Source organism: Anguilla anguilla, chromosome 10 (assembly GCF_013347855.1).
Source record: "Anguilla anguilla isolate fAngAng1 chromosome 10, fAngAng1.pri, whole genome shotgun sequence".
NCBI classification, from domain to species: Eukaryota; Metazoa; Chordata; class Actinopteri; order Anguilliformes; family Anguillidae; genus Anguilla; species Anguilla anguilla.
Window position 1 is genome coordinate 36,057,118 of NC_049210.1, and position 26,394 is coordinate 36,083,511.

A 26,394-nucleotide genomic window follows, 5' to 3' on the forward strand; every position below is an offset into this window, starting at 1 on the left:
AGAGGGGGAAAATAAGAAGTACCACATCCTCACACACTCATAAAAACATTTATTTAGATTGTATGTCAATTTAGCTACATGACAAGCAAACATTTTTCACACAGAGAATGTTCCTTACCTAGAAGTTTGTAACACCTTCTAGGAAAAGAATGAACTCCACAGCATATACTTGTAAACTTGCAAATACATTGTCTGAACTGTCAACTCTCCAACTTAAGCTGTCTCCAGTAAAATATAACAGGCAATCAATAAATAATAGCTTTTTCAAAATGCATTCTATTTTTGTTACCATGTATGAGCATCACACCAGCGATGCTAAAAAGCCAACAAAAATTACAGTACAGATCAAGATTACATTCACTTAAGCGCACCATTATCCACCATTATCATCACAGTCTAAGGTCATTCACAGTAATGCATCAGAAACGGACACAAATCGCAAATCACAAGCTGTGAAAGAAGTAGAAAGTCCAGGGGTCAAAAAGTAAATGTCCTGCTATGAGTTTCTTCCACCCATGAGCTCAGCTGGTTGATTGCATTAATTAGTTATACCTCTTTGCTGAAGAACTGTGCTAATGAACAAATCCTATTTTGACTGAAACAAAATACTGGGATGGACTTTCTGAACTTGAATTTTCCACTTCAGCAAATATCAGACCATCCTTTACAACAGAACTCTTCATGATATGTCTTAATGTGATAACTTACACCATTACAGTGCACGCTGATGCTTTGGTTCAGCAGAAAAGCACACTTAAGGCAATATCAGGTTTATAAATAAATTTTGCATAACTTAAAATTCAATTTTTACAAAAACATACACAGGACATTCTTTCCTACCCTCCTTTACAAATTGAATTCACACAGCAGATAAAATAAGATATTCCTATATGCAAGGGAAAACTGGAAATTTACTTCCAAAACAAACACTATTACCTTGTAACGTTCTTTATTTCCTGAGCATCAATTTTCAAACCACATAACTGGACCATGTAAACAAACTTTGATGCAAAGAAAATAGTGGGAGTTATGTCAATTTCACTAACAAGAATACTTAAGAGAAAAAGACACAAAAGGAACCATTCCTCCAATGCATGTATAATCAATGGTAAACAGTCATGAAATTATAACCCTGAGCTTATAGTCACTTCCAACAAAGAATCATGTAAACGCTAAGGAGTGGCACCATTTTGAACAGGAAGACACTAAGAGGCCCTTTAAACCTCTTTATAAAGTGACAAATATGCTGAGAGCAATAAATTAAGGCAGACGTGTCTCAGTATCATTGCCATAGAAGCATCCAAAAAAATAAATAATCTATCTATTTTTCGCAATACTCAATAGCAAAACAAACAACTCTGATCTGAATACATTAATGATCCCTGTCAAGATCCAGTAATAGTATTATAACATTTACACTCATTTACACTGTAAATGCAAAAGGTCAGCTCAATTGCAAGAACAGGTTATTTCAAGTCATCGGATTCTGCTTCTGTATCAGTTGAGACAAAGTGTTTTCAGTCAGCATAAACATAACATTCTTAATAAAGCGCCACACACAAACAAAAAGCTAATTTGAAGAAAGCACACTCATATAGTTTATGCAAGATCTTCAGATCTTCAATACTGCCATTCAATACTCCATTCCAGAAAACACATTTTAGGCCATTTGACATTTTTAAGGATGAAAACCTACCCGTGGTATTGTGGATTACCTGAAACAGCTTTTTACTAATTGTAAAGTAACAGGTCTGATTGATATTTGAAGATTCTGTTGTAGTGTAGCCTTTTGCGTTTCATTCCACTGTTTGTGTACTGCCCCAGAAAGAAAGAAAAAAAACACACACACACACCTCCTTCCACATAAAGTAAAGGTCCTTATGTCTCCCTGTCATTAAGTATTTTTGGCTTGTAAGACTGTGGCTTGTGTATTATATTCCAAGTGCTTTATGCTTTACTTATGATTTTAAAAAAAACATGAAACAAAAATAAATGGCCCATCTTCATGAGAACTTCAAAACTGCTATGAAAGGAGCAGATAATCATGTCTATCAGTTACTGAACTATCAACCTGATAATTAAAACTGACTGACTATTAAAATGAAAAGACTTAAACTGAAGTTTCATAATGTGCCATTGCTGGGAATAATGCCGTCACACAGTATACCACTGTTCACATTCTCAGAGTACACACACAACACCTGAGAGCTTCTATCTGAGAGCTTCTACACACAACAAATTAACAGTAGCTGGACATCTGAACATGAGGTCCGTACACATTCATATCACTTCAGAACAATCCCTTGCAATGTTTAAAAAAAAAAAAAAAAAAAAAAAAAAAACACGTAAATAAATAAATATATAAATGCAGGTTTGAAATGTGCAACACATTATTTGTGGCAGACAGGGGAAAAGGGGGGGACGGGGCCAGCGTAGATCCTGTGTAGTGGAGTGATAGTCTCAGTCCGACTCCAGGACCTCTGTGAAGATGTCCTGGAAGTAGAACTCCGACACCTTGGTCGGCTCTTCTTCGGCCGCCGAAGGTCTTGCACAGAGGAACTCGCCCTCGGCAGGCACTGAGACCTGAGAGTTAGTTGGCTGGAAAGACGGTGAGAATTAACAGAGAAGCCTGTACTTACAAGGTGTCTTAAGGTGCACACGCATTTCTTCCACGTGCCCTTCACCATATTTGTGAACAGTCCAATATTCTTGAAAGCTGAAGTTATCATTACAAGTTATATACCTAAGTTACTCATCAGTTTGTTCCATTTGAAGTGAAAATATCATACGTTTAGATTTCTCCTTTAGATCTGTCAGGTAACTCAACACTGATTTAATAGTGAATGGTAAAACAGAAGATAACATTTCACAGCAACACCACAATCAGCCCTATTGAGTACTCCTAGTCCAATGTAAGCTCATCTGAGACCATATAGCAGACAGCTCAACAGAGCCAGGATAAGAAAAGTAGCAGTTACCTCAGCAGAGGGCCCACTGAAGGAGGTGCTCTCGCTGACTTTGGTGGGGGACGAGCTGCTGGGGGAGTTGTTTGCGGATGCTTCCGTGACGGCGTCTGCGGTAGTCCTCCTCCTCCCTGTGCATGAGGTATTCACTGAGGGCTTCTGGGATACGTGCCTGACGGGGCGGGAAGCCGGGCCGGCTCCACTGCCGCCGGAGAGAAAGGAGAGGAAGCCCCTGGGCGCTCGTCCAGACCTCAGAAGGAAACGGACGAATGAATAGCTATACAACTTTCAGGGTTCAATCATTTTTTTAATGCTTGGTAGCTGGAATAATGTTTTACCACAGACATTATTTCAGCTGGGTAAGAGTGCATGCACAAGCAAGCAGAGCACTGCTAAATTCAACAGAAGAGCTTCCATTGCACATTCCATTGTCTAAAGCTAATGGCTCAGCAGTGCCTGTCCACAGTGTTTGGATTCCTCCCCAGATTCTCAACCTCACCTTACCTTGTAAGTGTGGCGCTTGTGGATTGAGTTGTGCTGTGCCCTTCCTCTCCATCGCAGCTCTCCTTGTCTTCTGCTCCAGCTGCCACGCCCTCTTCCTGCTGTGGGAGGTCTGAGTGGCCCACAGTCCCCTGCGGCAGCTCCACAGCAGCAGGCAGCTCAGAGGCTGCAGCAGAATCCTCCTGCTGGGTGTCAGGGAGTGGCGTTGTGGGTGAGAGGGTCTGTGGGGAGGTGAGGGCGGGGTCTGGCTGTGAGTGGGAGGGGCCAGGCTTCTCTGCTTCCTCAGGAAGGAGGCCCTGCTCATCTCTCACAGAGCTTCTGAGCTTCCTCTGAGTAACGTGCGGCTTCACCTGCAGCTTACCTGAGCACACAACAGGAGAACAAAGCACACGTTCAGCAATCTTTCAAAAACATACAGAACGTGTAGCTTTTGGCACTTTTTCCATCAACACTTTCAGAGGTGTAAGACACACAAAACAAAAAATTTGTTGTACAGAAACCCAGAACATTAATTTTAGCTTCAGAATTAAGGGCCCTATTTCCTTGGTTAAATACAGGGCTTGATCCACTGACACACCTGAAACATTAAAAATAATACTTAAATATTCATGCGATGATTAATGACGAATCACCCACCCCTCCTGGTCCTGACAGGTGGTTTCCTTTTCTCTTGGGACGGGGTGTCCCTCTCACTTGTCCCGTCTGTCCCAGCCTCCACTGGGTCATGTGACTCTACTGCTGTGTCATGTGACTCTACTGCTGGGTCCACAGTCTGACTGCTGTGGTCTTCCTCTGCACCATCAAAATAAATGAAGAATCACATCAAAAGAGTTTTACAGACAAAGCAATACTTTTCATAAGGAGACAGAAAGAATATTTTGGAGAATATTCCTATAAAAATGTAATATGACTGTCTTATGTTACAACTAAAATTATTCACAGGGACATGGATATAAATGACACTTTACAGTGAAAATGTCAATCCCTGTACAGCTGTATATTATGAAACATACATCTAAATCACTTACCACATAATTCTGCGAGATCCTCTGCATCGTTGTTCTGCAAAATGAAGATTGGACCCAATGAATGAAGCTTCCAAAAACAGATCTTTTTGGCTGAACCGCAACAGCGGGGCCAGCCCTACAAACGCGAATGTCTGTGGCTGACTGACTGACTGACTGATAAAGTTACACCGCGCATGTCTGTGACGTCGGCCGGTTCGGTCCAGCCATATACTAGGTTTTAACCTGGTCCTGTTTATCTGAACAACAGTTACACACCCAGGCAGTTACCATGACAGCAGTGAGGGACCGTCACAGTTACACACATAAGTAGTTACCAAGACAGCGGTGAGGGACCGTCACAGTTACACACATAAGTACTTACCATGATAGCGGGGGACGTCTCTCCTGCAGTTTGGGAGGGGGCAGTGTGGGGGTGCTGTTCTTGCAGGCCAGTCCAGTGCTGCGCTGGTCCCTCTTCCTGCTCCTCACAAACAGGTATGAAGGCGTCGCTCAGGACCAGGTGAGTGACTGAGTCACACCCTGACCCCACCTCTGCAGTTTCTCCTGACAGAGACTCACAGCTGGGGCACAGAGACAGGAAGAGGTGAGGACCAGCCATGGTTTGGATCAACAACATCTGGAAAATTCTGATATGGTTCTTTTAATTATCCACAGTCCAAACAATTTGCATCCAGCACTTCCTGTACCTGAGTTAGATAGGTGAATCTTTCACTCACTTACCTGTCCTGTGTGCTTTGACAGCCGAGCAGAGGCTCCTCCTCTCCATCGCTACTCTCCATGTGTTCTGCTACCACAGCCACACCCCTTTCCTCCAGTAGGTGGTCTGAGTGTCCCACAATCCCCTGTAGCAGCTCAACTGCAGCGGACAGCTCAGAGGCTGCAGCAGGCTCCTCCTGCTGGGTGTCAGTGTGTGGTTCTGTGGGTGGGTGGGTCTGTGGGGATGTGTGGGCGGGGAAGGGCTGTGTGTGTGAGGAGCCAGGCTCTGTGTGGGCGGGGCCAGGCTCTGTGTGGGAGGAGCCAGGCTCTGTGTGGGTGGGGCCAGGCACTGTGTGGGAGGGGCCAGGCTGTGTGTGAGAGGGGCCAGGCTCTGTGTGGGCAGGGCCAGGTGGTGTGTGGGAGGGGCCAGGCTGCACTGCTTCCTCAGGAAGGAGGCCCTGCTCGTCTCTCACAGAGCTTCTGAGCTTCCTCTGAGTAACGCACGGCTTCACCTGCAGCTTACCTGAGCACACAACAGCACAAAATACATCACTAGAAATCTGAAATACTAAAGAAACACAACTTAATCCTGTAGCATTTTCACATTAATGCCATTCTCATTATGATGATGGTCATCATAATCAATCAATCAATCAATCAATCAATCAAATTTTATTTGTATAGCGTATTTTACAGCAGTTGTCACAATACGCTTTACAGACAACCCTGGCCTAAACCCCCACAGAAGCAAACATCACAGCTAAAGGACATAGAGATAATTGGCCACTTGAATCACAACCTTGCTGGAGGACTAGAGCATAAAAAAGCGTATTTTAGGTCCGCAAATCACCCACCCCTCCTGGCCCTGACAGGCGGTTTCCTCTTCTGTGGTGATGGTGTGTCCCTCTCACCCGTCCCGTCTCTCCCAGCCTCCACTGGATCATGTGACTCTACCATCTGGTCATGTGACTCTGCCACCGGGTCAAGTGACTCCACTGCCGGGTCCACAGTCTGACTGGTATGGTGTTCCTCTGCACCTCCAAAATCAATGAATCATCACATCAAGAGGGTTTTACGGATAAAGCAGTGCTTTTTATAAAAAGACCAAGATATATTTTGGAGGATATTCCTTTAAAAATGTAATACGAGTGTCTCATGTTACAAATAAAATTATTCACAGAGACATGGATAAAAATGACATTCTTCAGAGTGAAAATGTCAGTACCTGCACAGCTACATATTAATACGAAACATAGTCATATCTCTTACCACATAATTCTGCAAGACCCTCTGCATCATTGTTCTGCAAAATGAAGATGAGACCCAATGAGTGAAGCTTCACCAAACAGATCTTTTTTCCCCATCCACAGTTACACACATAGGCAGTTACCATGACAGCAGTGAGGGACAGTCACAGTTACACACATAGGTAGTTACCATGACAGCGGTGATGGACTTCTCTCCTGCAGTGTGGGGGCGCTGTTCTTGCAGGCCAGTCCAGTTCTGCGCTGGTCCCTCTTCCTGCTCCTCATAGACAGGTATGAAGGCGTCGCTCAGGACCAGGTGAGTGACTGAGCCACACCCTGACCCTGCCTCTGCAGTTTCCACTGACAGAGACTCACAGCTGGAGCACAGAGAGAGGAAGAGGTGAGGACCAGCCAGGGTTTGGATCAACAACATCTGGAAAATTCTGATATGGTTCTTTAAATTATCCACAGTCCAAACAATTTGCATCCAGCACATCCTGCACCTGTGTTAGACAGGTGAATCTTTCACTCACTTACCTGTTCTGTGTGCTTTGACAGCCGAGCAGAGGCTCCACCCCTCCACTGATGCTCTCCTCGTCTTCTGCTCCAGCTGGCAAACCCACTTCCTCCTGTGGGAGGTCTGAGTGGCCCACAATCCCCTGCGGCAGTTCTTCTACACCTAGCAGCTCACAGCCTGCAGCAGGCTCCTCCTGCTCGGTGTCAGGTTGTGTTGCTGTGGGTTGGTGGATCTGTGGGGATGTGTGGGTGGGGCCAGGCTGTATGTGGGAGGGGCCAGGCTGCTCTGCTTCCTCAGGAAGGAGGCCCTGCTCATCTCTCACAGAGCCTCTGAGCTTCCTCTGAGTAATGCATGGCTTCACCTGCAGCTTACCTGAGCACACAACAGGAGAACAAAGCACACGTTCAGCAATCTTTCAAAAACCTTCAGAGTCATAGTATAAATGTATAGCCTTTTGGAACTTAGCACATTCACAGGTGGAAAACACACACATAATAGACAACTAATTTGATCATTAGAACAGCAGATTATTCATTTTAGCTTCAGATTAAAGTCCCTATTTACTTAGGAAAATACAGAGTTTGATCCACTGCTACCCCTGGAACTAAAGACTACTTAAATACTACTATAATGATTCATTATGAAACACTCACCCCTCCTGGTCCTGACAGGTGGTTTCCTCTTCTCTCGAGATGGTGTGTCCCTCTCACTCATCCCACCTGTCCAGGCCTCCACCGGGTCATGTGACTCAACCACTGGATCAGGTGACTCTACCACCGGGTCATGTGACTCTGCCACCGGTTCCACAATCTGACTGCTGTGGTCTTCCTCTGCACCACCAAAATCAATGAAGCATCACATCAAGAGGGTTTTACGGGCAAAGCAATACTTTTTAAAAGGAAGCAGAAAGAATATTTTGGAGAATATTCCATTAAAAATGTAATATGAGTGTCTTATATTAGAAATAAAATTATTCACAGGGACACTGACAGAAATTGCACTCTTCACAGTGAAAATGAAAATCTCTGTACAGCTATATATTAATATGAAACATACAGCTATATCTCTTACCACATAATTTTGGGAGACCCTCTGCATCGTTGTTCTGCAAAATAAAGATTAGACCCAATAAGTGAAGCTTCACCAAACAGATATTTTTTCCCCCCAACAACAGTAACACACACAGGCAGTTACCATGACAGCAGTGAGCGACATCTCTCCTGCAGGTTGGGAGGGGGCAGTGTGGGGGCGCTGTTCTTGCAGGCCAGTCCAGTGCTGCGCTGGTCCCTCTTCCTGCTCCTCACAGGCAGGTATGAAGGCGTCGCTCAGGACCAGGTGAGTGACTGAGCCACACCCTGACCCCGACTCTGCAGTTTCCCCTGACAAAGACTCACAGCTGGGGCACAAAGACAGGAAGAGGTGAGGATCAGCCAGGGTTTGGATCAACAACATCTGGAAAATTCTGATATGGTTCTTTAAATTATCCAGTCTAAACAATTTGTATTCAGCACATCCTGTACCAGAGTCAGACCGGTGAATCTCTCACTCACTCACCTGTCCTGTGTATTGTGACAGCTGAACAGAGGCTCCTCCCCGCCATCGCTACTCTCCATGTGTTCTGCTACCACAGCCACACCCCTTTCCTCCTGCAGGAGGTCTGAGTGTCCCACAATCCCCTGTGGCAGTTCAACTGCAGCGGACAGCTCAGAGGCTGCAGCAGGCTCCTCCTGCTGGGCGTCAATGTGTGGTTCTGTGGGTGGGTGGGTCTGTGGGGATGTGTGGGCGGGGCCGGGCTGTGTGTGGGAGGAGCCAGGCTCTGTTTGGGCGGGGCCAGGCTCTGTGTGGGAGGGGCCAGGCTGTGTGTGGGAGGAGCCAGACTCTGTGTGGGCGGGGCCAGGTGGTGTGTGGGAGGGGCCAGGCTGCACTGCTTCCTCAGGATGGAGGCCCTGCTCATCTCTCACAGAGCTTCTGAGCTTCCTCTGAGTAACGTACGGCTTCACCTGCAGCTTACCTGAGCACACAACAGCACAAATTACATCACTAGAAATCTGAAATACTAAAGAAACACAACTTAATATTGTAGCATTTTCACATTAATGCCATTCTCATTATGATGATGGCCATCATAATCATCATCGTCATCATCACGGCTAAAGGACATAGAGATAATTGGCCACTTGAATCACAACCTTGCTGGAGAATTAGAGCACAAAAACGCTTATTTTAAGTCCACAAATCACCCACCCCTCCTGGTCCTGACAGGTGGTTTCTTCTTCTCTTGGGCTGGTATGTCCTTCTCACTCGTCCCGTTTGTTCCAACCTCCACCGGGTCATGTGATTCTGCCACTGGGTCATGTGACTCTGCCACCGAGTCCACAATCTGACTGCCATGATCTTCCTCTGCTCCACAAAAATAAAAATAAAAATGAAATTGTGTGGGATTTATGGGCAAAGTAATACTATCATAAGGAAAATTCTAATTTTATATTGACAAATAAAAACAGAAAGTGTATTTGTAAGAATATCTTGGGGGTCTTATGTTACAAAGAAAATTATTCACAGAAAGAAGGATGAACATGACTGTCCTTTTAGTGAAACTGTCAGTAGCTGTTTAGCGGCACATTACTGTGAAATGTAACATCTCTTACCACATAATTCTGCTAGACCCTCTGCATCATTCTTCTGAAAAGAAAAGATTGGACCCAATGAGTGAAGCTTCACCAAACAGATCTTTTTTCCCCCCAACAACAGTTACGTACACAGGTAGTTACCATGACAGCAGTGAGGGACATCATTTACACACAGGCAGTTACCATGACAGCAGTGAGGGAAGTCTCTCCTGCAGGTTGGGAGGGGGCAGTGTGGGGACGCTGTTCTTGCAGGCCAATCCAGTGCTGCGCTGGTCCCTCTTCCTGCTCTTCACAGGCAGGTATGAAGGCGTCGCTCAGGACCAGGTGAGTGATAGAGCCACACCCTGACCCCACCTCTGCAGTTTCCACTGACAGAGACTCACAGCTGGGGCACAGAGACAGGAAGTGGTGAGGACCAGCCAGGGTTTGGATCAACAACATCCAGCTAATTCTGATATAGTCTTTTAAATCATCCACATTCTGAACAACATGTATCCAGTATATCCTGTACCTGACTTAGACAGGTGAATCTCTCACTTACCTGTTCTGTGTGCTTTGACTGCTGAGCAGAGGCTCCTCCCCTCCACCTCTGCACTCCTTGTCTTCTGCTACCACAGCCACACCCCCTTCCTCCTGTGGGAGGTCTGAATGTCCCATAGTCCCCTGTGGCAGCTCCACTGCAGCTGGCAGCTCCGAGGCTGCAGCAGGCTCCTCCTGCTGGGCGCCAATGTGTGGTGTTGTGGGTGGGTGGGTCTGCGGGGAGGTGTGGGCGGAGTCTGGCTGTGTGTGGGAGGGGCCAGTCTGTGTGTGGGAGGAGCCAGGCTCTGTGTGTGAGGAGCCAGGCTCAGTTTGGGTGGGGCCAGGCTCTGTGTGGGAGGGGCCATGCTGTGTGTGTGCGGGGCCAGGTGGTGTGTGGGAGGAGCCAGGCTGCTCTGCTTCCTCAGGAAGGAGGCCCTGCTCATCTCTCACAGAGCTTCTGAGCTTCCTCTGAGTAACGCATGGCTTCACCTGCAGCTTACCTGAGCACACAACAGGAGAACAAAGCACACGTTCAGCAATCTGTCAAAAACCTTCAGAGTCACAGTATAAATGAGCAGCTTTTGGCACTGTTTCCATCAACACTTCAACAGGTTGAAAACACACACAAAACAGATAACTTGTTTGATGTTTATAACGGCAGAATATTCATTTTAGCTTCAGAATTAAAGTCCCTATTTACTTGGGAAAATACAGAGTTTGATCCACTGCCACCCCTGGAACATTTAAAAGAACACTTAAATATCACTATAATGATTCATTATGAAACAATCACCCCTCCTGGTCCTGACAGATGGTTTCTTCTTCTCTATGGATGGTGTGTCCCTCGCAGTTGTCCCATCTGTCCCAGCCTCCACTGCATCATGTGACTCTACCACCGGGTCATGTGATGCTGCCACTGGGTCATGTGACTCTGCCACTGGGTCATGTGATGCTGCCACTGGGTCATGTGACTCTGGCACTGGGTCATATGACTCTGCCACGGGGTCATGTGACTTTGCCACCAGGTCCACAATCTGACTGTTGTGGTCTTCCTCTGCACCACCAAAATCAATGAAGCATCACATCAAGAGGGAAGCAAAGCAATACTTTTCAAAAGGAGGCAGAAAGAATATTTTGGAGAATATTCCATTAAAAATGTAATGTGAGTGTCTTATATTACAAATAAAATTATTCACAGGGACATTGACAGAAATGACACTCTTCACAGTGAAAATGAAAATCGCTGTACAGCTATATATTAATATGAAATATACAACTATATCTCTTACCACATAATTCTGTGAGACCCTCTGCATCGTTGTTCTGCAAAATGAAGATGAGACCCAATGAGTGAAGCTTCACGAAACAGATCTTTCTTTCCCCCCCAACTACAGTAACACACACAGGTAGTTACCATGACAGCGGTGAGGGACTTCTCTCCTGCAGTTTGGGAGGAGGCAGTGTGGGGACGCTGTTCTTGCAGGCCAGTCCAGTGCTGCGCTGGCCCCTCTTCCTGCTCCTCACAGACAGGTATGAAGGCGTCGCTCAGGACCAGGTGAGTGACTGAGCCACACCCTGACCCCGCCTCTGCAGTTTCCCCTGACAGAGACTCACAGCTGGGGCACAGAGACAGGAAGAGGTGAGGATCAGCCAGGGTTTAAATCAACAACATCCAGCTAATTCTGATATGGTTATTTAAGTTATCACAGTCAGTACAATTTGTATCCAGCACATCCTGTACCCGAGTTAGACAGGTGATTCTCTCACTCACCTGTTCTGTGCGCTGTGACTGCCGAGCAGAGGCTCCTCCCCTCCACCGCTGTTCGCTTTGTTTTCTGTGCTAGCTGCCACACCCCTTTCCTCCTGTGGGAGGTTTGAGTGTCCCACAATTCCCTGCAGAAGCTCCCCTACACCTGGCAGCCCAGAGGTTGCAGCAGGCTCCTCCTGCAAGGCGTCAGAGTGTGGCATTATGGGTGGATGGGTGTGTAGGGATGTGTGGGAGAGACCAGGCTGTGTGTGGGAGGGGCCAGGCTCTGTGTGGGCAGGGCCAGCTGGTGTGTGGGAGGAGCCAGGCTCTGTGTGGGCAGGGCCAGCTGGTGTGTGGGAGGAGCCAGGCTCTGTGTGGGCAGGGCCAGGCTGTGTGTGGGAGGGGCCAGGCTGCACTGCTTCTTCAGGAAGGAGGCCCTGTTCATCTCTCACAGAGCTTCTGAGCTTCCTCTGAGTAACACACGGCTTCACCTGCAGCTTACCTGAGCACACAACAGGAGAACAAAGCACACGTTCAGCAATCTTTCAAAAACCTACAGGATCATACTATAAATGTGTAGCTTTTGGAACTTTTTCCACTAACACTTTCAGAAGCGTAAGACACACAAAACAAAAAATTTGTTTGATGTACCGAAACCCAGAACATTCATTTTAGCTTCAGAATTAAAGTCCCTATTTACTTAGGAGAATACTGAGTTTGATCCACTGCCACCCCTGGAACATTTAAAAGAACACTTAAATATTACTATAATGATTCATTATGAAACACTCACCCCGCCTGGTCCTGACAGTTGGTTTCTTCTTCCCTATGGATGGTGTGTCCCTCGCAGTTGTCCTGTCTGTACCAGCCTCCACTGGATCATGTGACTCTACCACCGGGTCATGGGACTCTGCCACCGGGTCATGTGACTCTAACCTTGAGTCATGTGACTCTGCCACCGGGTCATGTGACTCTGCCACCGGGTCATGTGACTCTGCCACCGGGTCATGGGACTCTAACCCTGAGCCATGTGACTCTGCCACCGGGTCATGTGATTCTGGCACCGGGTCATATGACTCTGCCACCGGGTCACGGGACTCTACCCCTGAGTCATGTGACTCTACCACCGGGTCATGTGACTCTGCCACCGTGTCATGTGACTCTGCCACCGGGTCATGTGACTCTGCCACCGGGTCATGTGACTCTGCCACCGGGTCCACAGTCTGACTGCTGTGCCCTTCCTCTGCACCACCAAAATCAACAGAACAAAATCAAAGGGATTTATGGGCAAAGCGATACTGTCATAAGGAAATTTTTCATTTCATATTGACAAATAAAAACAGAAAATGTATTTGCAAGAATATCTTCGGGGTCTTAAGGTACTAATAAAATGATTCACAGGGACATGGATAGAAATTACACTCTTTATAGTGAAAATGTCAATCCCTGTACAGCTGTATATTAATATGAAACATACAGCTATATCTCTTACCACATAATTCTGTGAGACCCTCTGCATCGTTGTTCTGCAAAATAAAGATGAGACCCAATGAGTGAAGCTTCACCAAACAGATCATTTCCCCCCCCCCAACTACAGGAACACAAACAGGTAGTTACCATGACAGCAGTGAGGGACTTCTCTCCTGCAGTTTGGGAGGGGGCAGTGTGGGGGCGCTGTTCTTGCAGGCCAGTCCAGTGCTGCGCTGGTCCCTCTTCCTGCTCTTCACAGGCAGGTATGAGGGCGTCGCTCAGGACCAGGTGAGTGACTGAGCCACACCCTGACCCCGCCTCTGCAGTTTCCACTGACAGAGACTCACAGCTGGGGCACAGAGACAGGAAGTTGTGAGGACCAGCCAGGGTTTGGAGACAAACCTAATGGCCAATTACATTACACTTGCTCTTAAGCCCTTACCAAAGATGACTTGCATCTTTCACACACACACACACACACACACACATACCCTGACACTAAATGCATCGAGTGGCCCAGTTGTGTCCACTGGAACACAGGAATGAAAATACCACTCCAAATGCATGTCACCATTGAGCCATTCCAGGTTTTACTAAATGCAAGTGAGTATGCTAAAGCCACCTGCTGGATCATTCCTATCAGCACTCTAACCAGCTTCCCGTAAAACCAGGAGTGGCTCAAACTCGCATGAATTGGGAGTCCCCCGTCCCCGCGTGGGAATACGAGGGTTATTGGGGTGTCCCTCACTCACTGTGGCTCTGATATCGCCGCCGGTGGTCCGGATTGGGGATCCGCGATCATAGACGTTGGCGGGGAGAAGGGGTTCTCCGCGGCCAGACCTAGCGCCTCTTGCCCGGTCTGGTAGTCTCCTATCTCCAGGGGAGGGACAGCGAACAGCGTCAGGATGAACGTGGGCTCCTCCTCGCCACCATCCGCCCAAGAGAGTCCTTAGACAGAGAGGGAGAGGGGTCGAAAAACCGTGTCACAGATGTTCAGAAGAGCCAATTCGTTTATTCAGTCCTCTACGAAGACCATCAAGGGGCCATCCCACCACACTTCAAGAGCACGGGGGCATGACAGATTTGTTTGTGAAAAGAGCAGAGTTACCTTCCATGCACTCCTTGGTGATGAAAGCACTTGCGTCGCCATCGAAACAGACGCCTGGGGCTTCCTGTCAAAACAGCCAGTTAGCAAAACGCTAAACACCGCGCGAACAGCCGATATGAGATCGGGGAGAGGAAGGTGAGTCAGATAGCGCCAGCGCCCCCTCGGGCGACGTGACGTCTTATCTCGAGGACGTTTTCCGGGATCTACCTCACTCACGATTCCAGCAGCCTGGCGGGACTCGTCCGCCGATGATGAAGCATCCTCGTCCGCCAAAACCAGCTCGTTCTGGAAGAGAGGACAGACGACCGCCAGGGAGTCAGGCGGAGTCAGGCGGAGTCAGGCGGAGTTGTAAACACGAACGGACAGAACTTGGGCACAAAGGCGCATAAACAAACAAGTGAAGATCTATTTCCACCGTAAAGTGTCCCTGTGTCTCTGTAGAAAAGCGCCATACAAAAAAAACTGAATTGAACTGAAGCGGTCAGTGCCACTAGTGTCCCCTCAAAATTAAATACTAAAGGAACGCAAGGAATGCAAACTTGAAAATCTGCTTTGCGAAAAAGCCCTTTTGTTCTTCAAATGGTATATGCATCACACTTTCCCTTGGTTCATTTCCAATCATATGACCTTGCCAAATGGGTTATAGGTATACAAGTGATATTGCACTAATTGTACACATGAGGTCATTTTTATGCCCAAAAACCATGACAGCTGGCCAGTTAAAAACGCTTTAAAGCCATTTTTCTCAGTTTTACCCTTTGCGTAGTTACTGCAGTTAGGCTTTGTAGGGCAGTATTGATCAGGCCCCACGTTCTCGGTGTCTTGCCTGGTTGAGGGCGCTCACCTCAGGCACGCCCGTGCTGGCCGGGGCCCCCTCTGCAGTTTCCTCCCCTCCTGTCCCAGGGACCGGGTCTGTGAAAGAGGGCCCAGGGCAGGGCTGAGAGGGGCCCAGGGGGGCAATAAAACTGCTGCTGGCAGCTCCCGTTTCAACTGTGGGTCTCCTAATGAAGAACAGATCAAGGGTGGAACACGCATATGCTCATTAATTCACAGTAATTACCCAACATTCATCCGGATACCATTCATTACATTGGTGAATTTTTATGAGGCAGAAAAAAAATACTACCAATAACACAACACAATGTTTTCAACTTATGCCTTTTTCGCAAAGGGGGGAATTGGGCAAAGCTAGACTGTTCATGTACAATGTGAGTTAGCCAAGTTAGCTCAAAATCAGTTTTGCAAGGTGTTCATTACGTACTCTTCCTCAGTGTTCTGGGTTTCGGATGAGCCTTCGGTCAGAGCCTTCTGATCAATGACCTCAGCACTCAGGTCAGAACTGCTGCAGGTCGGAGACTCCTGAACGGGTGTCAGAGTGCTGGACCCCTCCAGAGGGGTGGAACTGCGGTCATCGACTAAAAACAACGACCAGAAAACAAACTTTGTGAGGACACCTTCCAACAAGCACGAAACAGCCTTTGTGAGGACACCTTCCAACAAGCATGAAACAGCCTTTGTGAGGACACCTTCCAACACACACTAAACAGCCTTTGTGAGGACACCTTCCAACAAGCATGAAACGGCCTTTGTGAGGACACCTTCCAACACACACGAAACAGCCTTTGTGAGGACACCTTCCAACACACACGAAACAGCCTTTGTGAAGACACCATCCAACACACACGAAACAGCCTTTGTCAGGACACCTTCCAACATGCACGCCAACAAGCGCTAGAAACTTCCTGCTCTGGGAACACGCTGTCAACCAAATCCTGCGGTTCTCCATGTGTCTTACCTGGTTTGGGGGTTGCGGGGTTCTGGGACGGAGTGGTGTGGGGTGCACGGGTCGACCGGCCCAGGTTGGGTCTGGGTTTGGGGAACCGGCTCCGCCTCACCAGAGGGACGCTCTGGACCAAGGAGTCCGAACACAAGGTCTCACTCTGAGTGCTAACACACACACATACAAAGAGACACATAGACACACACACACAAATACATCAAAGTGAATTTGAGGCCGGAGAACAGAACAGCATTGGGTCTTCTGTGGCAAACCCTTCAAAACCCTGCATCGCAAGAATGAACTCATCCAGTCAACAATGACACCAGAAGCCCACATGCAGGAAACCAAACCTTAAAGCTCCAGGCTCCAGGAGTTTCTCTTTGCCAGACCCCTCTCCCTCAATTTGAACGGAGGCACTCTCCTTGTTGGTGATGAGGTGGTTTTGGTCACTCCTCTCCTCTTCAGAGCGCATTGGTGACTCTGTGTCCACAGCGGGAGGAGCAGCACAGGAGACTGGACCTATGGAAAAAAATCTGGTCGTAAATAGCTGTAGAATCTAACCTACTGTTGTGCTGTAATTATCAATGCAAAGTACAGCAGGGCGAGTGCCTAACTAACACAAAATGCTTCTCACAACGCTGCTGCCAAGAGGTGGCAATGTTGCAACATTGAAAAAACATCCCAGTAACATTGTGTGAACATTTTGTGTTAGCTGGGCAGGTGGAGAGGGCAGTGCACAAATGTTCCGACCAAGAACCACATCGTGTGATCAAACAGCAAAAAAAAGGCTGTCAAACACACCCCATGACGTGGTCTCACCTGGACAGGGGGCTGTGGTGGACCCCCTCAGAGGGGTACGGGGGGCTCGGGTCGCCAGGCCCAGGTTGGGTTGGGGTTTGGGGAACCGGCTCCGCCTCCCCAGGGGGGCGCTCCTCTGGAACAAGGAGTCCGAACACAAGGGCTCACTGAAAAGCAAACACAGACACGCCCCAAAGAGAAGTTACTTCAGTTTGCTACATATGAGCATGCATATCAGTTTTCATAATGTAACCATGAGGCCTTAAAGTTGTAACATCGCAAATATGTGATTAGAATGTTCTGATGCTGATGTCACAATCGCTACTGGTAATTGAAAGCAATGGAGTTCTGGAACACTGACTAAAATTTGTTTAAAAATCCAAAAAACCTACTCTTCAAAGGATTAAATAGGCAGGAAAGCTACACCTCTCACAGGGAATTTACCTGTTAGGCATCACATTCCTGGTGGTAGCAATGCGCTCTCCCTCCTCAGATGTGACGGGCTCTTTAACAGGACACGTTTCCGCTTCATCGACAGGAGCCGACGTGACGGGGAGGTCAGAGGTCACAGACTGCGGGGCTTGGCCGCTGCACTGCGATTGGCCAGCTTGCTCAGACTCGGGTTCCTGCTCTTCCACTGGGGCCGAATGAGGGGGATCCAGGGCGTTCGCGGTTTCTGCTGCGAAGGAGGGGGAGAATGCTCTTTTTTAACCCATTCACCTCCAAAACCTGTAGGACGCGTGTCTGAGTGTTGGGCGCACAGTGAGTTCAAGTGTAGGCCCGCCCTTACTTGGGAACTGCAGGTCAGGGTTACTGAGGGTCAGAAGAGTCCTGGCCACCTCGTCATCGTCCTCGGCCTGCATTCCTACAGGGCGGACCAGGAAAAGCGTGTTAGGGCCATCCGCACTGTTTTTCACCTGTCAGCCTACGAGCTGTACGGAAGCCCTAAAGGGTCAAAACGTACCTCCGACAAGATGCGGGGATAAAGACTCTATCACGTCCTGTAATGGAAACGAAACAAATCAGACTTGGCCTGGCCAGAACTGTGGCTTATGAGTGATGTCATCCAAAGAGAGGGGAGGCTCCTTACAACCAGCAGGTTCAGGTGATGCTCAGAGAGCTCCACGCACTCGTCCTCTGCCCGCTCGCACCCGGGCACGGAGCGTTGGGCATCTGCAGACGCGCCAGGGCCTGGGGCATCGGACACGCCCGCGGGGATCTGCAGCTGAAAGGAGAACAAGGTGGCAGAAAGGGCAAGGTGAAGTTAAGAAGGGGTTCGAAAAATACAACTAAAATAGAAAATAACTGAAAAAAACTAAAAATTCACAAAGTACACAAACAACAAGAAATAAGCACAAATGCAAACAAAGTCAAACACAACAACAACAAAAGAGAGTAATGCAATCAAAAACAAATAAGGATTCTATTCGCAAAGGCTTTAATATTTCCCATTAAGGGTTTTTGTACTACAGCCACAACTAAACTCACACTGCCAATTTGAAGCACAACAAACAAAAACGCTGGTAAATGTGTTCAGCCAGTAGGAAGAGAGAGTAGGTGTGAAGAGAAAACTTGAAATGGCAGCAATGAAAATGAAAAATGTATTAAAAAATAAATAAATCACCAAAATTGTACTTCACTTTTCCATATTTAAACATGGAATAAAAAGGCCAATAAAACCAGTTGCTTGGCAACAGCATTCTGTGACATCAGATGCTTGCTCTCACCTCATTGGACAGCAGTTCCAGTGAATGTAAACCTAGGGGCACCAACACCTGCTCCTGGCTCAGTATCTCCGTATGACAGGGAGAACCCTGTTCTTCCACCTGGACCTGGTCCTGTACCTCCTTCTCCTCCTCCTCCTCCACCTCCGTATCTTCCCACCCTCCTTCATCGTGGTCCTCTTCCTCACTGCGTTCCCCCATGTTCAGTTTGCTCGAGGGATGGCTCTCCTGATGTGTCCCCGCCCTTGGCCACAGCTCCGTTTCCGGCAGCTGGCCACGCCCTTTGGGGGAGGTGGCCTCAGGGGGTGGAAGAGAGGAAGGCGGAGACTCCTGGCCTTCAACCCTTTTCCAGTGGAGGGTGGGTGGGTCAGTTGTATAATACCACTCAGACACCGTAAGTTTAATACATTTGAATCATGTACACAAGTGAACCTGTAAATCTAGTGACGTATTACCAGTCATCCTGAATGCATTACTGACAATGTTGCATCATTCACTGCAATGTACAATCAGGTTTTAGCCATAGGGTTATGAAGGAGAACATATGAATGGGATAAGTGAAGCACCACTCAACACATTAGGGAAGGAGAGAATGTGCACTGGGGCTGCACTGTAACAGATGAAGATATGGAGGAGGAAGAATGGGATGGCAGCTACCTGGAATTGTTTATCAGATTCTGTCCATCTGCGGGTGAGACACCTGGCTCCCCCTGCTGGTCTCCCACTGGACTCTCCTCATCAGTGAGCGGGAGAGTGCTCCCGTCAATCGCAAATACACTCTCCAAAAGAGCACTGCAATCAGAAATCTAACACACAAGGTCGTACAAGGTCACAGAAACAGTGAGAGAAAAGCACACAACTCTATCAGTCTGAACACGCACACAAAGCATGCCGTGGAAGGTTAAGTAATGACTGATTATAGAACTCAAGGGCACAAGCCGGCTTTTAGATTAGAAAGCTCACATTGTGCTACATTATAGCATCCCTGTTCCCTCCATTTTCACCCCTTGAACTGATTTAGTGCTATAGGCAAAGTCGAGGATATACCGTCCTCAGTTTTGGATGTCTTCAGTCTAAATCCCCAAAAAATGTAAGCGTTCATCGTTTCCCCTAGAGCATTCTGGGGAAAACTGTTGGACCTCTGCAAACAAATGTAACTTTGGAGTATTGTACCCGCATTTTAAGCTTGAGAATAAAATGACGAGGTGAAGGTATGAAGCAAAAATCTAAAAATATTTCTGTAACTTCGGGACCAGGGTAGCCTGCCACTGCTGTAGTCCACACCTCGAATAGAGAGACATCATCCGCCCGGCATTCCTCCTCTTCTCTCCTGCTACTGTCTAATGTCTTCTCCTCAGAGTCTGGAATGTTCTCTGTCGATCTCCCTCGCACCCAGCTGGGCTCAGCCTCTGCACTGGGGACCCGGACCGGTTCATCCAGCTGTCCCTCCACTGTGCTGCCCATCGTCTCGGACCTACACAACCAGGAATGCCACGCGAAGACCCCACAGAGGTCAGACAAACAAAGAAAATACGTTTTTGTAATCGCCAAAAAAAGAAAGGGAAAAGGTATCACTTCAGCGTAATTTACAGATTTATTCCTCTGAGGCTGATCAACTGCTACATACCCCACGGCCTCTTCAGCATCTGATTGGACACCGGCAACTTCATTCTCTGTGACGTTGACCAAAATGGCTCCGTCTGCCAAGCCAAAACAACCAACTGTGAGTGACAGAAGACACTGTCCTTGGCCTCCTGTTTCCAGTCTTAAAATTTCTTAAAACAAACAATATTAAGTAATATGCACCTACAGTACACCTTATAGTATTCGAGGACAAGTAGTATCATATAATCAAGGACTACATTTCACACAAGCAATACCATCAAAATAATCTATTAACATGTAAAAATGTAATTGTGCTCTTTTTATATAAATTAAAATCTTCAATTAAATCTTTGATCTTCACCATCTGGATTCTTTTCACTCTGTTTTTTCTTTCTTCCATCTGCTTTCTCTTTGGTTGAGTCAGGCTCCTCTTCCTCCTGGTCCTCCTCTTCCTCACCCTTCTTTGCATGTTTGCACTTCTTTCTCGTGGCCGTGGCAGTGTTCGTAGCGTCGGTAACATTGGAGCCGTCCTCATCCTTCTCTTCACTCGCCTCCAAGTCTCCCTCGGCAACGCCATCGCCCACCTCCACATCAGGAGACAGCTGGTCCTCATCGGTTCCCTTTAATGAGGCCTTCTTGCCTAGAAGGGGGAGAGAAGATGTCCAAGCAGGTTGACACCAACCACGATGCAAAGCTCCAGGAGATCAACCGAACTGTACTCAATGTTAGGGTATCTATGACACATTCATGATAATATCAATTACAAAATGAAAAAATGAAAGAATCTGTCACTGAGAACATACGGGCCAAATTATGTTGTTGCGTAATGAATGATAACAACGAATGACCTGAGTACATAATACAAGTACTGTAATATGAAAATGTATTTTAAAAAAATAACACTTTCTTAGGTCTTCACCATTTGCCATTTTTTTCTGCCGTTTTTTCTTCACTTTGACATCTTGCTCTTCGGCTGAGTCGGGGTCCTCCTCCGCCTGCTCCTCTTCCTCGCTCTTCTTCACGCGCTTGCGCTTCTTTCTAGTGCCTTTGGCGGAGTCTTTGGAGCAGTCCTCGTTCTCCTTCTCAGCCGTCTCCAAGTCGCCCTCAGCAACATCGGCGTCCAGCTCGCCATCTCCAGTGGCCTGACCCTCACTGGCACCCTTCACTGAAGCCTTCTTGCCTAAAAAAACCGAGGGATGGGGAAGATGGTCCAACAGGTACACGCATTAATCCAGAAGTAGGCCTCAGCCAGCTGGGCTACTGATTTAATCACTAAAACAAAGGCCTGTCAGAATCCTGTGTATGCAGCAGACTTGTACAGCAGACCTATGGGAAATTACAGGATAATTCTGAGTTGCATATTGCACTCCTGAGACTTAAGCTGAGTATTTGGGGGTTGTTTTATGAACAGGTATAATTAGATAAGCGTATAATTACCATATGCAAATGAATATAATGAAACGGGAGCAGAAGCAATCATGCAGGTACACTCTAAATAAAGAGCACAATAAATGTGTTGCAAGGGACAGCAGGAACAATTGACTTGTACACTTATGACACATAAATAAACAAAACAGTTATCAAATTAAAGGCCTTTTTAGAATCGATGGTCCCATTATTCTGAGAAACTAATTCACTATCTGGGGTGCTCTCTATTTTATGCTTTTATCTGACCTAACATTGGCCTGAACCACACATCTATTTATCTACAAAATCATATTCCATTCTGTGTTATATGATTTTCACCATTAGCCATTTTTTTCCGTCGTTTTGGTTTCACTTCTTCTTCCTGGTTTTCGGTTGAGTCGGGCTTCTCCTCTTCTTGCTCCTCTCCCTCGCTCTTCTTCACGCGCTTTCGCGTCTTTCTAGTGACCTTCTTGGAGTCTTCGGCCTTGGCAACGTTGGAGCAGTCCTCATTCTCCTTCTCAGCCGTCTCCAAGTTGCCCTCGGCAACATCACAGTCCAACTCGCCATCTTTAGCGGCCTGGCCCTCACTGGCTCCCTTCACTGAAGCCTTCTTGCCTAGAGAACCGAGGGAAGGGAAGATGGTCAAACAGGTGCAAAAAAATAAAAACCCTGAGGCACATGCACTATTCCAGAGGTAAGACTCAAACAGCTGAACATCTGGGTCATTGGCTTAATCATTAAAACAAAGGCATGGCAAAGACATAAAAAATACGTTCACCAGACTCAAACAGAAGACCTGCATTAAATCGGAAGATAACTAGAAGTCATATTATATACTCCTACAGGACTGGTTGGTATATTTTTGGCTGCATGTTAAGTTGGATGCTTGATTTATTTTTCCCTCTGATTTTTACCAGATGCCTTTGGAGCGAGACGGGGGGGTGTATGTGAATTACATTTTCGCTTGCGTTTCGGTTTTTCCCCAGACGAGCCTTTGGGTTTGGATTTGTCTCTCTTCCTCTTGTCTGCGGCCAAGACCAGTTCCAGCAGCGAGCTGAAGAACTCCATGTCGAAGGGTCGCTTCTCTCCTGCTCAGAAGACCACTACATGATGGCCGACCCTCTCGGGACAAAACGAATCACAGTACTTCTCATCTGTGGCTCACATCGATATGTCCCGCTACGTAACAAGTATGGCTTATGCAGAAAACATATCGAAGAAGTAGGTAGCGCGTTCGGCTACTTACTGAAGGCTTTGTCAATTCTCCACGAGCTGGTCTTCTCCTCTCTTTTGAATTTGTTCTGTGACACAAGAAGAAACAATGTGAAAAATAACCTTGGTTACTTAACTCTGACTCCATTCATCTCCGCTTCATTAAATTTTCTTGCGTTGAGTAAGACATCCCTAAAGCTGTACACAAACACTGCTGAGCTGTAACCAACTATCATAAGGGGCGGGCTCACAGCCACACACTGTGAATGGCGCTCAAAGGGTTGGAGATCCCCCTTTTCTGTGCTGTACCTTGACCTCCTTCCGGTCGCGATGGGGGAAAAGATGGCACATCATAGAGAAGTCCGATCCGACCATGCTGAGAGCCAGGTAGAACATGTCGGTCTCTGAAACACACAGAGACAGCGTAACATAGGACTCCTTCTAAGCGCATGTCCCTTCTAAAAACACTAACTTAAGGGCACTTGTGTGGCATGTGACACGTCAAACTGAAACTGGTATGGAGCTGGATCTGACTCCAGGCCACACAAGGGTTGACAATGGCCGACGGTCAGATGAAACAGTCAGATAAGCCAGCAGTTTCCCAGAGGGAAGAGCTTCAGTTGCCTGGGTATTCCCTGCCAAAATGTGCACTCATGTGGAAAGTAAATGCGGCAGGCTGCTCCATATGGAGTACAGTCCATCAGCGTATGTGCATGTGTAAGCGCAGGTCAGCTGCTGGGCTGGCGAGTAAAAAGCAGTGGAGCTAGATGCATGCATTTCAGAGGAAGCGCAAGCCAGCCTGAGCTCAACTGACCTGAAAGGCAGATTCAGTAGCTGCAGACATGAGTTCAGAATCTCAGTTGGGTGTTCCAAATCAGGGAATGGAATGTTGTCAAAAAAATAAATTACAGTGGGTTGCATGGCAACAAGGTCTTCCAACTGTCAAACACATTGGCCATCCATATGCTTATCTTGTCATTTTCTTTACACATAATTAGCTGCAACATAGACGAAACTTGTCTAGTGTGGTCCTGCCTTTGTCGGACCAGGGCTTGCTGTACTTCAGGTTTCTGAAGCTGGTGTAGGTGGTGGTGGAGCCACGCTCGAAGACGGGGTCGTTCCCCTCCACAATGCTGGGGCCTTGGGCCCTCGTTACCCGGACTGTTAAGCTGAGAGAGACAAAATGGACGCCGTTTCAGCCCGGTCAACTTCAGAAACACAGAGTCATTCAAAACTACAATGCAAGCAATCAATGAGGTTTACAATGACAGTTATGACTTCTGTCACAAAATTCTTAACCAAACATGTTTCTGGCATATATTTAGTTTTGAAAAGTACTGCAATTTATCTAAATTAACTCTTTATTATATGAGATAGTACTAGAGGAGTACTGAAGTCAAAGATTGTACACAAGAAAACTAAAATGGATAGTGTGGGGATTTGGCTATTTGTGAGAATATAGGCAGAGTACCTTTCTTCATCAATAACCAGGGAGCCATCTTCTGCCACTTTCACCTTGGGCACCAACAGATCCTCATCCTTCATGGCGCCATCATCATCTTCCTCATCTTCCTCCTCTTCCACTTCCGGTTTAGTCGGTGGCAACCTTGAGATAAGCGGTTGTAGTTAGCGGTCATTAGAACCTGGTTCACCAACACGGTGTACAATGTCACAGCGCTCACCCACATGACTGGCACCTGAGCAATACAGCATGGTTTATCAAACCAAGCTTCTTCACTATAGGTTGTACAGGTACCATACCACGACTGAGGAGAGGCTAAATTTTTTCTTAACTCATTTACTAAATCATAAAATAACAAACCATGGCGGTAGCAGAGACTCAAGGACCAGACTTGGCATTAACCCAAAATGAGAAGCATTCTAGACTGTAAGCCAAATGGGCTTAGACGTGTTGAATGCCCCACAGTTTTTCTGAGATTGTTTTTTCATTTGTGTAATACCAGGCCTGCAACATTTGGACAAGGATTAATTTTCAAATCTATGTAACCAAGCAGCTGTATGTAACAAATACAGTCGGTGCTTAAAGTGCAAAATGTGTTCACAGGATTACACCCTTACTCTTGGCTGGGAAATGGTGGAGTGAACTGCTCATCTTGCTTCTGCTCTTCCATTACAGCTGACCTTTGAAAATAGATGGGAAAACATCAGGCATAATGACTTGAAGTTCACCTTCACATCAGAAACAGGCCTATGCGAAGCATCGGAACCTTGATGAATGGCAAAGGAACCATTACTTTGCCGTGTTCCTTCAGGAAATATAAAACAAGAGAAACAGCTCATGACTGAATAAAGAATGAAGAGGCACTTTAAAAAGTCTTGTGTCTCCGAAGGGTGCGTGACGTGCAAGACGCACATATTTAGGAGATGGAAAGCAAAACTCGACATACTTCATAGGGTTGGTGTCCGGCAGGTAATAGATGAGGTCCCTCATAGTCATCTTGCTGTGGTCTAAAGGCGAGCTGAAATCATCCTCATGAGGTTTGCTTTTCCTCTGACTCTACAGATCAACATGACATTACATCACATGCATTTAGCACACACCGTTAGCCAGAGAGACTTAGACATCAGGAATCATCCACATGAACAGGTTATTCACAAAACAGTGTACCTAACCTCTCTGGGGACTCCCCACCCAAATCAAGTTCATATTTTGCACAGGTTTCAGTCATATTTTAAAGACACAGCCTATGTATAACTATGCCTATGCCACTTGAAAATGCAATTGCTAAAGAAAATATACATATTTTTTAAGAAAACAATAATTTTGGAAGCTTTATTTTTTTAAATGTTTTGTTTTCTTCCGTTTGGACTCACACTTATGGATTCTCTTGGCAGCAAATACTCTCCCAGTATGTAACCACTGGTTTTAGACAGCACCTACACTATAGCAAACTGAAATATATTATTAACAGGGTTATTAAAATTAATGCTTTAAGGTGTAAGATCACAAACATGTGATTACAACGATCTTAACAGAACCTTCTAATGCTGATGTAACAATCACTACTGGTAATTGAAAGCAATTGAGTTCTAGAACACTAACTTAGAATTTTGAAAAACAATTCCACAAAGGGGTGAAGCTGAGAATAGTTACTGGACAGTAGACAGACCATGCTGTACTCCATCCAATCTGGCACTAGAACTCCACCCAATCTGGCCCAGATTGATGCGTGCTCACCTTCTCCTTCCTGTTCTCTAATCGCATCATTTCCTTCAGCTTCCGAGCTTTCGCGATCCTCCTACGATCCTCGAGGGGACCCACCAATTTCAGGGGATAATGCTGCGTTGAGGGCCGCTCCTGTGGCGATGCGTTGACGGGCGACAGCTTCCCATAGCTCGGGACAGGTTCCGATTGGACAGGTTGGCTGCTGCTAGCTTTGCACTCCGGTGACACGCTCTGTCGACCAGAAGACTTTCTTGT

General features: G+C 46.8%; 2 protein-coding genes across 2 annotated transcripts; both read right to left on the bottom strand.

Moving 5' to 3' along the window:
* Window positions 1–32: 32 nt before the first annotated feature.
* LOC118206323 (transcription factor TFIIIB component B'' homolog) lies at window positions 33–16,717 on the bottom strand. The gene is made up of 13 exons (XM_035378916.1): window positions 16,557–16,717; window positions 16,222–16,373; window positions 15,688–15,841; window positions 15,271–15,427; window positions 14,643–14,711; window positions 14,427–14,490; window positions 14,071–14,266; window positions 13,466–13,667; window positions 13,341–13,374; window positions 4,101–4,256; window positions 3,468–3,825; window positions 2,979–3,213; window positions 33–2,598 (listed from the first exon to the last, which is right to left on the bottom strand). Exons 1-13 carry the CDS (start codon window positions 16,676–16,678, stop codon window positions 2,461–2,463), a joined length of 2,037 nt encoding a protein of 678 aa, XP_035234807.1. The 5' UTR covers window positions 16,679–16,717; the 3' UTR covers window positions 33–2,460.
* Window positions 16,718–16,836: 119 nt separating this feature from the next.
* LOC118237151 (transcription factor TFIIIB component B'' homolog) lies at window positions 16,837–26,288 on the bottom strand. The gene is made up of 21 exons (XM_035435615.1): window positions 26,152–26,288; window positions 25,361–25,470; window positions 25,032–25,094; window positions 24,424–24,558; window positions 23,988–24,121; window positions 23,262–23,356; window positions 22,987–23,041; window positions 22,697–22,828; window positions 22,080–22,355; window positions 21,253–21,513; window positions 20,695–20,973; window positions 20,356–20,428; window positions 20,013–20,202; window positions 19,386–19,534; window positions 18,732–19,071; window positions 18,095–18,229; window positions 17,969–18,005; window positions 17,795–17,869; window positions 17,449–17,680; window positions 17,026–17,171; window positions 16,837–16,847 (listed from the first exon to the last, which is right to left on the bottom strand). The coding sequence occupies exons 1-21, from the start codon at window positions 26,179–26,181 to the stop codon at window positions 16,837–16,839; spliced, it is 2,958 nt and encodes a 985-aa protein (XP_035291506.1). The 5' UTR covers window positions 26,182–26,288.
* Between the last annotated feature and the right edge of the window lie 106 nt (window positions 26,289–26,394).

What these genes read in the sequence shown, in the direction of transcription:
- LOC118237151 (XM_035435615.1), bottom strand. Translation starts at nt 26,181, where the DNA reads ATGATGCGATTAGAGAACAGGAAGGAGAAG. An exon ending in ATGATGTCTCTCTATTCGAG is followed by an intron (nt 19,535 to 20,012) that starts GTGTGGACTACA and finishes CTTGTGTGTTAG; the next exon opens with ATTTCTGATTGCAGTGCTCT. An exon ending in CCCTGACCTGCAGTTCCCAA is followed by an intron (nt 17,681 to 17,794) that starts GTAAGGGCGGGC and finishes CCTTCGCAGCAG; the next exon opens with AAACCGCGAACGCCCTGGAT.
- LOC118206323 (XM_035378916.1), bottom strand. Translation starts at nt 16,678, where the DNA reads ATGCGCTCTGAAGAGGAGAGGAGTGACCAAAACCACCTCATCACCAAC. An exon ending in CCCGCCAGGCTGCTGGAATC is followed by an intron (nt 14,491 to 14,642) that starts GTGAGTGAGGTA and finishes CTGTTTTGACAG; the next exon opens with GAAGCCCCAGGCGTCTGTTT. An exon ending in ACAAGCGCCACACTTACAAG is followed by an intron (nt 3,214 to 3,467) that starts GTAAGGTGAGGT and finishes TTTCCTTCTGAG; the next exon opens with GTCTGGACGAGCGCCCAGGG.